Source organism: Adiantum capillus-veneris, chromosome 21, assembly GCF_014529385.1.
Source record: "Adiantum capillus-veneris isolate H3 chromosome 21, ASM1452938v2, whole genome shotgun sequence".
Lineage (NCBI taxonomy): Eukaryota > Viridiplantae > Streptophyta > Polypodiopsida > Polypodiales > Pteridaceae > Adiantum > Adiantum capillus-veneris.
The window spans coordinates 15161854-15173783 of record NC_140951.1 but is presented as its reverse complement, the minus strand read 5'-3'; the positions used below and the strand labels follow the sequence as shown (position 1 = coordinate 15173783).

General features: G+C 43.1%; 1 protein-coding gene across 1 annotated transcript; it reads left to right on the top strand.

The window, feature by feature from the left end:
• Positions 1–9449: 9449 nt before the first annotated feature.
• LOC147430577 (transmembrane emp24 domain-containing protein p24beta2-like) lies at positions 9450–11609 on the top strand. The gene is made up of 4 exons (XM_086494428.1): positions 9450–9724; positions 10386–10572; positions 10912–11019; positions 11119–11609. The coding sequence occupies exons 1-4, from the start codon at positions 9521–9523 to the stop codon at positions 11250–11252; spliced, it is 633 nt and encodes a 210-aa protein (XP_086350554.1). The 5' UTR covers positions 9450–9520; the 3' UTR covers positions 11253–11609.
• The last annotated feature ends 321 nt before the right edge of the window (positions 11610–11930 follow it).

Genomic DNA, 11930 nt, shown 5'->3' with positions numbered 1-11930 from the left:
TAGGCTGCATCACCACGGTGACACCACCAACCTCCTAGGCTATCCAGTTGCAGCCCTCACCGTGTATTGCCGACACCATCAACCTGCCCACGTTTTGTCCTCTCTCGCAGGCTGTCCACAATCATTCGCGAGTCACGTCGTCCTGCGCTTCGCCTTCACCCGAATGCCTCAAAAGATGATGATCGTCCACATGGATGGCATCCTTCAAAGGATGCCCAACCCAACACAACTCTAAGGCCTTTCCTTAGCAGACCAAAAACCTAAAATAGGGGTCATTTTATTCATTCAAACATGTTAAAAAAGGGGTTTTTAATTACCCATGAATGGGTGTTATATAGGGGGGCACCCCCCGCGATGTGAATGAAATTGGCCTACCTTCACCTTCATGCACACAAATAAGTAGAATAGGCTGCAGATGAAGGAGGTGATTGATATAGTGTATGCCATGTGTAACATGATATTGATACATCAACCTAGAAATATGGTCACAAGAGTAATAGAGTAGAGCTTTGATACATCACAAATACTTGAGGCTATTGCAAGCAAAGACCACACTCAAGGCGAGCTAGATTGCAAGGTGGCATCTCCATGTTTGAATATGAATGAAGCGGATAATATAGTGCCAACATATGACAATGGTGGTTAATGGCAAGTAATGCAAGATAGTTTTGACATACACTATTGTAGTTTGTTAGCAATTTTATAAATTTTGAGTAGAAATCAATTCTTTTGAATTCTCTCCCTATCTTTCGCCCCCCCCCCCCCCCCCCCCCCCCCCCCCGCGCCCCGCCCCCTCCCCTCCTCCCCCTCTATCTACAATCTCTTTAAAAGAGAAAAAAACAACTTTGTATTAAGATAAATGTGAGGTTTGAAAATAATATACATCTCTAACACAAAATGATATACATCATGGGTTACAAAATGATATACAATGTGGATTACAATATAATAAACATTTCATTCTCTAATCCATATACAAATCTCTACTACAAATAGATTATTGTAGGCTTTGTGTGTAGTCTCCCATGATCTCTGATAGTCTAGATTCATCTACACCAAGGTTGGACCCGCTTAGGCATGCATCAAAGATCTTAGCTAGATTAAACCCCTCTTTGCTTGGGCTTGTTGTGTTGCGCTCTTTGCTTATGGGACAACTCCTTTTTTTTTAAAGTCCATGTATGTGGCAATGAACCACAACCTTACTTTCCAAAATGGCTAGTCTTTGCTCAAAATCTGCCACTTTGGCATGAAGGTTGGTTACTATATTTCCTTGGCTCGCAAGCTTAATCCCTTGGGTTTCCATAACCTCAATTACTTGGTTCTCTTTAGGAAGGAGACTGGGTTCTTTTGAGGGGGCATGGGAGTGTTCATGCAGCCATGCACCTGGTCTATAATATGTCCTTGCCCACACGGGTAGTGCCTAGGTGATAGTCCCACTTCACTCTCTTATTTAGGATGTATTGTGTAAGACTAGGGGAGACTAGTGCTTGGAATCCACCTCCCAACCTCCCACTATATAGGCCAAGCTCCTAGCCCTTTGCCCTAGCTGGATTCCCTTTCCACATTGCCTAGTCCGGCCCTTGGCCTAGTCCATGACTTCCTGGCCTTGCCCTTGTCCTAACATTACTCCCCCCTTAAGGAAGAGTTTTTGTCCTCGAAAACAAAAGTGGGAAACTTCTTCTTAATAACACTAATGTTTTTCCAAGTGGCACATTCCTCAGGTCGATCTTTCCACTTGATTAAAGCTTGTCGACGTACATGATGATGCATACGTAAATCGTGATAGTCGAGAATTCGTTCAGGTTCATGCAGTAAGGTAGGAGGTTCAACGAAATCGACTAGAATCTGTTGGCCAATGACATTGTCGTCCCCATGTAACCACTTACGTAAACGGCTGACATGAAACACCGGATGAATACGAGAATGTGTAGGTAGTGATAGTTTGTAGGCACGATCACCCACTCGCTTGAGTATTTTGAAAGGCCCACAATATCGTGGAGATAATTTAGGTGTTGGCCCAGTTTTCAGACTTTCGGAATGCTCTGGCACACGTAAAAATACTTCCTCCCCTTCCTCAAAGGTAACTGCTTACGTTTCTCATCAACGTACTTCTTATACCGATCCTGCGCTTGTCGGACGTTCTGACGAGCGAGTTTCAGCATATCCATGTGGTCTTGGAGAAAATCCTTAACATGTTGGAGTTTTTTGGTTGCCAACCCCATCGTAATAGGTGACCTAGGTTGAAACCATACATGAGCATGAAAGGACTAAATCCAGTCGTGACATGCTTAGCACTATTGTAAGCAAACTCAAGAAGAGGTACATATTCTTCCCAATCTGACTGTTTCTTGCTAACTTATGCGTGTGGCATATCCTCTAGCACTTGGTTAACTCTTTCAATTGACCATCCGTTTTCGGATGATCGGCTATACTGAGGTTGAGTTGTGTATCCAATCATTTAAACAAAGCCCTCCAAAAATGACTGTTAAACTTGGGATCACAATTACTGACAATGTTACTTGGGAGACCATACAACTTGTATAGGTTGTCCACAAATAACTTGGCTAATTTTGGACTCTTAATCATTGATTTGGTTGGAATAAAATTACATAGTTTAGTCAACCGGTCTACGACCACCCATACTGAGTCATGACCTCGTACAGTGGTTGGTAAACCCACAATGAAATCCATAGAGATACTTTCCCATTTACCATTGGGAATCTCCAAAGGATGTAAGAGTCCTCCTGCTTTCAGGCGCTCTACTTTGTTAACCTGACATTTTTGGCAATGCAAGACATAATCTTGAACAAATCCATGTAAACTTGACTAGTAAAATTATCGTCGTACGAGAGCATAAGTCTTTCTAATACCCGGGTGCCCTGCACTTGGACTATCATGACATTCATAAAGAATTTGGTGCCAAATGTCTGTGTCCGTCGGTACACAAACTCTCCCCTTATAGAGTAGGTACCCGTTGTCGATAGTAAAATGTTCCATCGTTGTAGTTAATCACTCGACAGAGGAGAACTGTGTGTGGAGGTTAACGCTACACTACCATCATTGGAGTGAGAAGGATCCCACATTTTTACATGGCTCCACACTTTGGAATATGCGTCATCATGCTCATATTTGCCCTTTAGAGAATCCAAAAATTCACTACGAAGTTCCATGAACAAGAGAGAATTGATCTCCGACATATGACTAAGAGCGTCAGCCACCACATTGTATTGTCCTTTATGATACCGGAGCTTGGCGTCATATTCTTGAAGAATCTCAGCCCACCTGGCTTTCCGACCCTTCAAATCGGTTTGTTGTGTAAACTATTTGATGCTTTCATGGTCAAACACAATCTCAAACTGAGCACCATACAAATAATGCCGCCATGTTTTTAAGGCAGACACTATTGCATAGAGTTTGCGTTCATAAGCAGAGTAGTTCTATTGTGTTGCATCAAGCTTCTTGCTTTCAAATGCAATTGGCCGCCCGTCTTGTAACAGGACTGCACCAATAGCATGGTCACTAGCATCCGTTCCAAAACAAATGGTTTCAAAGGAGCTACAATAGCTTGTATTGGACCTGTAGCTAATGCATCCTTGAGCGTATCAAAACTATGCTATTGAGCGGGTCCCCACTCAAAAGCTTTGCCTTTTCCTTTCAGTTGGTCCGTCATGGGAACAACAATATTAGAATAGCTTTTAATGAATCTGCGATAAAAACCTGCAAATCCTTAAAAAAATTGTATCTCTTCCAGATTTTTAGGAGAAGGCCACTGCCGAATTGTATCCACTTTGGATTGATCCATATGTAGCCCAATAGATGAAATAACATGCACAAGATAGTGAATTTATTTCTTCAGAAAATCACACTTAGATTCCTTGGCATATAATTGATTTTTTCGTAACAATTCGAACACCTGCTTCAGATGTTGTAAGTGTTCTTCTTCAGAAGCACTGTATACTAGAATGCCATCGAGAAAAACGATGACAAATCTGCCCAAGTACGGCTTCAAGACACTATCGATAAGTGTCATGAATGTTGCAGGCGCATTGGTTAACCCAAAAGGCATAACCAAAAACTCGTAGTGTCCAAACCTTGTTCGGAATGCAGTTTTGGGTATATAAGCAAGTCGAATACGTACTTGGTGATAACCTGACTGCAAGTCTATTTTCGTAAAAATACGAGCATGAGTGAGTTTGTCGAACAACTCATCCATGGGTGGCAATGGGTACTTGTTCTTAATAGTAACCGCATTTAAGCCATGGTAGTCTACGCACATGCGTATACTACTGTCTTTTTTCTTTACTAATAGGATAGGAGAAGCCCATGGTGGAGAACTGGGTTGGATAAACCCTCTGCTAAGATAGTCAGCAAGCTGACGTTCCACCTCAGCAGCTTCAGAGTAACTCATGTGATAGGGTGGTTTACTGACACGTTTATTGTCTGCAACCACATCGATGCTATGTTGCACCGATCGTGTCGGCGGTAATCTTGATGGAAAATCATTAGGAAAAACATCGTGAAATTCCTTTTTAAATTTTTTAAATCACTAGCAACCTTTTCTTGTTGGGACGTAGCCATTGGTGGAAGAGATGAGAGAGAAGCATGCGGCGTTGAGGAATGTTCAACAGATTTAATGTTAGAGAGGAAATGAGACAATGAGTAACACAATAAAACTTGATCTATTTCATTATTAGAAACGAGTTGCATAAGCTCAGCTATACTTATCAGTGGTGAAGAAGGTACATCCTTCTCTCCTAACAACAACACATGTGCGCCAGGGGATTCAAACATCAAGCTGTTGTGCTCATAGCTACGCTTTAGTGATGGCCCTAGGCTATGCAACCATTCCCTACCAACGACCACATCTGCCCTCTCCATGTTCATAACCTGAAAATCCAAGGATGTGGAGTAGCCTTGTACTTCCAACGGTACAGCTCGGACTTGAGTATCCCAGATTTCGGCATCATATCCATTCATCATTGCTACCTTGTAGCAGTGGGTACTCGGAGTTTGAGTCAATTTGAGTTTTTTCACCAATCCATAATTGATGAAATTGTGAGTAGCACCGTCATCTACCAAGATGTGCACCTTGTGCCCTTGCAGAGATCCGTGCATACATACTAATTCATATGGTCTGAAGGTCTGTTGCCACATACTAATTCATAATTGATGAAATTGTGAGTAGCACCGTCATCTACCAAGATGTGCACCTTGTGCCCTTGCAGAGATCCGTGCATACATACTAATTCATATGGTCTGAAGGTCTGTTGCCACATGGAAGCTGTGAGACAACATTCATGCACCACCTCGGTGTGTGTTACTTCCACTGTAGAGAATCGTGAGGAAGACTCAAGAGGCAATAGTTGCATCATGTGCACTGCTTTCTCCTTGCCATGAGAAACAGATTTCCCCTTGGGACAATCCTTTTTTCCATGACCTCTTCCCAAGCATTGAAAACATAATTTCTCTTTTTTAGCCTTATCAAAATCCTCAGGAGAGAGAGGACCTCTGCACCCCTTGGGTTTTTTAGCTACTTCAGAATTGGCTACTATAAATTTTCATTTATTATGCCCATACTGAGTGCGTGTATTACCATGTGTATTAGCAGGCACGTGATTATGATGTGATTTCTTTTCATCTGGATCATCATGAATATGTGCTTTCACTATGGCTTCCTCAAGTGTTTTAGGGTCTTGAGTCTTGACGTGCTTCTTAAGCTCTAGCGTCAGACCGTGGATAAACCCACGTACTTGCTGAAAGGTATCTAGTCCTTCCAACTTGAGGATAACATCCGATAGTGAGATATATATTCAAGTAATGATGGGTATTAGCGCATGGAACACGTATCCCAAGCTGTCCAATTCCGATCTGCCTCATTTGTAGGCAATAATTCTTTGCGAAATATAGTCTCAAAAGCTGCCCAACTCTGTGGTATGATATTCTTCTCCTTGAGAGACATCCACCACTTGTAGGCCTTGCCTTCTAGAGTTAAGCTTGTTTGCAGTGCTCTGACTGCGTCCGAAGTACACCGTAAGGCGTGAATTCCATCCCACTTGTTGAGAAAGATATCCACTGCATCCTTATTGCGATCTTGGTCTTCTCCCTAAAAAGTCGGTGGTTTGGTGTTTTTCAACAACTCATCCACCTCTTTTGCAGTGAGAGTGTGCAAAGCATTGGTAGATGAACCCTGTCCATGATCAGAAGGGCCTTGCCCCTGTGTAGCAACGTGCTCATGCATGTGCATCTCAACAGGACCCTTGGACTACTGTTGCATAAATTGGATCACTAACGTAGATAATTTAGTGATGTTTTCATTTATAGATGCAAAATTTCCTTCCATGACTGATATGCGTGTCTGAAGTACACGCAATTCTTGAATATCAAGCAGTTCATATTCACCCGTCGTAGTGCCGCGGGCACTCTTCGCGAGAGCATCCAGCCGCGAGCCATCACGGGCAGGATCAAGCGTATGATGCTCGAAATCAAAAGTCATATTGATATCTGAATCCATGCCGACACAGTGCAGTGGAAGGAATAGCAAGAAAAATACCTGAAGTCGAGAAGGTGTCTCGTAGACGTAGGATGTACTGCAACCAGTAATTATCAAGAAAGAATCCCGTAGACGTAGGATGTACCACAACCGGTAATTATCGTGCTAATTGCGTTCGTGCTCCAAGCTTGAAGCGATCGGCAATTTTGTTGGTAGTCCAAGCCTTAGTGAACCGTAAATTCACCCGTTCAAGGGCACCGATTAGATTTGTCACAGTCGGTGGAAGGTTTCAAAGCAAATAGTTGCAATTCTCCACCCGCATGACATTGCCAAGAACATATGGTGTCTGGGAAACTATTTCAACTACTCACGAGAAAAAGGCTTGTTTTCCAATAACCCAAGGGTTTTGGGCGCCCGTCATGTGGAAAAAAAAAGGACTGCAGTACTCCGTCGGCGGCGAGAACGAGTAGGGGAGAGAGATAACATGCCCGACGTTGCTCGGGGGTGCTTGGCCCTGTGTTGGGTTCGCCTAAGCGGGCCAGCACGACCCCATCTAGCTAAAATGCACCCGTTTTTGCCATGGTCGACCCTGCGGTGTTCTCCCGGCCAAGGTCGCCTGCACACGCTCGTTGAGTGTGTTTTCTTTTTCGCTTAGCAAGCGGCCATGCCCGCCTCCAACTCCCTCCTTCTCAAAGATTGCATGGCATGCTAAGAAAAGTAGTGGTCCACGACCCACCCCTCTTGCCTAGAATAAAACCCTTGCTCTTGATACCAGTGTAAGTCCAGGGAGACTAGTGCCTGGAATCCACCTCCCAACCTCCCACTATATAGGCCAAGCTCCTAGCACTTTTCCCTAGCTGGATTCCCTTTCCACATTGCCTAGTCCGGCCCTTGGCCCAGTCCATGACTTCCTGGCCTTGCCCTTGTCCTGACATATTGGGCATAGCATTGCCAAATAAAGTAGTTGATGACTTGATTGTTGCTCGATAGACATCTTTCTTGGCGGATGAACTTTTGGGGTAGCATTTTGGCCAAATCCTACATGCTAGTGGTTGGACAGCTTCAGGGGGTTTTCCTTTGCATTGCCATTGATTTGGAGGAGGTTGTGGTTTACAAAGTGGTTGGAGCACAGCTTCTTACACTCCTTGAGGCTCATTGGCTTGCTTTCATCCTCTTGTATGCTTACAATGGTTGACAACTCCTACAAGCCACACTAGATCTGCTCCTGTTGATAGATGGTCTACGCTTGGTTGTAGTTTAAGTCTTCAACCATAACTACAACCTAATGGGAATTTTTAGAATAGATTAGACAACATTTCTAACCACTTAAAGAACACCGACAGCTCTTGCCATCCTGTAAACAATTTTAAACATGAGGCTAGGACAACATCCGTATTCACATCCATGACGCCACCTGTATACACAAATTCAACCATAATACCACTTAAACAAACTTAACCATGAGGCCATGACATCAGTTTATGCTCATGCAAGCTTTGTAGTGATGATTTTATGTGTGGAGCACTATTGGGAGACATTATTACAGAGATGCGTTTGTTTCTTGTTTGACAAACAACGTCCATAACGCAAGTCTAGAATGCTGCCATAGAAGAGAGTGATAGGTTCCCTATTAATTTAGTTGTTGTTCAATGTGAGGACAAGCCTATAACATAAGAAAACAACACGCTGGCTTTACAAAAAGAAAAAGTAGTGGAATATAAGTCAATCTGATAGCCAAGATGACCTGAAGACAACACACGCGAATCTACATCTAATTTTCCATGCAGCGACTCGAGATGTAAAGAGAAGACGTAAGTGATTTATATGATTATGCTCATTAACTTATTTAGTAGGTTAGAGATGTCCACCCTTTGAAACATAGTTAGTTTGTAAGGATTACTTTTAAAACTTATTTTACTTTGCTTGTGCTTAGCACCACAATTTTCTTTTAAGATTGCCCATGCTTAAAGTGTTGCAGTGTATGTGAAGTGTACATAATTATCATGGGAAGTGACAACTATACCTAGAGTTTTTTTATCTTTTGCATGTGGATGTGCAATTTGAGCTCTAGTGAGTGTGCTTTCAAAAGTGGATGGCTCATGTGCCCTAGGCTTGACAATAGCCCATAACTGTTTTCTCATGAGGTATCCCCATAGCTTCGTTTGCCACGTGTGGAAGCCCTTCCATTGAACTTCTAAACCCCTTTGTCCCTCATAGTGCAAAATAGAGAGGTCTTAACACTTAGAGGTGTGCCAAAGGGAGTGTATGCCAAGCACTATAAACTTATCATCCCCATGAATGAGAAATATGAAATACATTTTGAATTTGGTGCCTTGGGTGCAAATGTTCCATCCTTTAAATTTTTAGGGGAAGAGAGAAAGAATGAGAGTGACTTTGTGGCCACTTGCCTAGCTTGACAAGAAGAGCCTAAAGATAGTGTGTTATGCTCAGCTATGCAGAGGATGCACACATAAAAATTGATTAGAGAGTAGAGAAACCTAATGAATCTAATGTGATTTGGAAAGTGTTAATCACTAGGAACCTCTGATACAAATTGTTAGGATTAAGGGGACATCATTAAAGTAGCATTCACGACGATGAGAGAATAGAGATAGCAATTAGACAATACACAAAGTATAACTTGATTATGAAATGAACTAACAACATTAATTGAATGTGTACAAGATGTGGCTACTTATACAGAAGTAGCAAACCTAAGGCAAGTGGTAGTACAATGGTTAGGTGCACCTCTCAAGTGTAGAATTTTGTGTGTGCTCGCAGTTGGTTGATGGGCTGGCTAGCTTCTCTCTCTGATGGTCATAGCTGCCAGCCAATGATGGTTTGCCATCTCATTTGCACACACATCAGACGGCCGTGTGTGACAGTGGCCTTACTCATCATGTTGCAGCAAGTTTACATCGTGCTGAGAGCATGGCAAAAACATGAGGTTTGACCTTTCTAATTTGAGGGAGTGAGAAAACGAAGTAATAGAGAGCTTGCGAGAAGAAGAGGAGAGAAAGAGAGAGCACCATGGAAACTTGGCCTACGGTCGGGCTGGTGCTTGCGTTGGTGATGGTGTACGTGCATCCAACTATGGCGCTGCAGTTTCTGCTGAACAAAGAGGAGTGCTTCACAGAGACCGTTGAGTATGACGGCGATCTCGTGCAGGTTTCCTATGTTGTCATCAAGTCTGATCGTGCTTGGGATTACGAAGCCCCGGGGATTGATCTCTCGGTTGGTAACTCTGAGAGAGAGAGAGAGAGAGAGAGAGAGAGAGAGAGAGAGAGAGAGAGAGAGAGAGAGAGAGAGAATCCTAGCTTCAATTTCTACTAGAGCTTTCCTTGTGACGGTGGTGCCACAATGCACGCACATGGGCATGTGCACATTCCCACATACACATAAGCACGCGCATGCACGCGCACACATCTTGGGAGGGGCTATCCATGGACTTCAACCTGGTTCTGCAGGTCAAAAACCAGTGGCATGATCATCATGGGAATAATCCCCAGTAGACCAAATTGATCTATCTGATGGCCGTGTTTTGCAATTCAAAACTTTGTATTCAAGAGAGAAATGGGCTATTGAAGAGAGAGAGAGAGAGAGAGAGAGAGAGAGAGAGAGAGAGAGAGAGAGAGAGAGAGAGAGAGTTCAGTGCTTGCATGTAGTGGATACATGATGATAGTAGGCAATTTTCCGGCGATTGGTACGGACAGTCATGGTCCATTTGAAGTCTTAAATCTGCAAAGGAATCACGACATTTCAACTTTGGGGTCTAAAATTGCTTGAGATTTTCAAAGTCGTACTCTTTATAGCTGTTTTTCAGATGCGTGGTAGCATGTTTCCTCTAGTACATAGCAATATCTGATGTTGGCAAAATCGTATTGTTTTTGAACAGATAGAAGGGCCCGGAAACTTCCGCCGCGATGTTCAGAATCAGCCTGCTGAGAAACTCGAATTTACTGCACACAAAAGTGGGCCCTACAAATTTTGTCTAAAGAATAATTCTCCATACAGCGAGACGGTGGATATTGATGTGCATGTCGGTCACATTCCTGTTTACGACGATGAAAAAGCTAAAGATGGTGAGGGGCCCATCTCTTGATCAATGATGCACTTTATCAGAGTCTTTTCAAGCCATTTCAAAAGACTGGTTGCTTTGCATGGAGCTTGTGGCTTTCTAAAACAAGCCTTACTTAAAATAAGGCACCTGGATATATGTGTCTCTGCCCGGCCAAATGCGGCCTGGCCTGGACCAGATGCAGCCTAATTGTGAAGCATTGAAATCTTCTTTGTTTTTTTGGTTTCTGAAATGGGTCCTTTCATTTAAGGGCCTCATATGACTTCCTTTTTTTTTTTTTTTTTGGGGTTTTAGAGTGCGTATGTGATCATTCACCTTGGGTTGTTAATTGTGTTTTGTGCAGATCATATTGACCCTCTCATGGGCCAGATTGCACGGCTTGAAGAGGCAATTTATTCCGTGCAATTCGAACAGCACTGGCTTTATGCGCAAACAGAAAGGCAGGCTACATGTGAGTATATACATGTATTAGACTCAAGGTGTTGGGCTATTACAATTTGCATCATTGTCCAGCATAGTGTAATTCAATGAATTGGCTTTCTATTTGCAGTGAATGAGAAACTTGGGAAACGGCTTGTATATAAGGCGGTGTGGGAAGCCCTTGCCCTTATTGGAGCCAGTGTTCTTCAAGTTTATCTTCTTCGGAGGCTCTTTGACAAAAAATTAGGTAGCTCAAGAGTTTGATTCTCTAGCGAAAGATGAATGAGCCGAGCCCATTGTGCTTGACATCCTTTGTTAGGCTGAGGCTGAGGTTGAGGTGGTTCAAAGTAGGTACCACCACAAACCCTCGCCTGTGGTTGAGGCGTACCAAAATGGAGAAGCTGTCAAAGTTGGCCTACCAAAATGGTTGAGGTGGTTGAGGCGTACCAAAATGGAGAAGCTGTCAAAGTTGGCCTAGTCAACATATTGAAGCTCACTGCTATTGTGATAGTTAACTTCGGACATACCCTTTTTGTGGGAGAGAGAGAGAGAGAGAGAGAGAGAGAGAGAGAGAGAGATTTTGGCAAGGCCAACCAAATGTTTATTTATTTGTTAATTCTCTCCCCCCCCCCCCCCCCCCCCCCCCCCCCCCCCCCTCCCCCTCTTCCCAACCTTTTCCTTTTAAAGTTTAAGAAAACAAATTACCTGCCTAGACCTAACCCTGATGTTTTGCTCTTCTCTACCTTCCTGTTTTTTGTAAAGTTCGTCTTTCCTTGCTTCTTGCCCACCTCTTCTCATTTTCCTCTTGTTTGATGTGCCCCTTCATGCTTCTTATCTTTTGGTCATTAGCATAAGTTGAAGGAAACTTCAAGGCCTCACCTATAGCCAAGGACAAAGTGAACAAGAGATTTAGACCGGATATTGTTGTAAGATACTATTGAA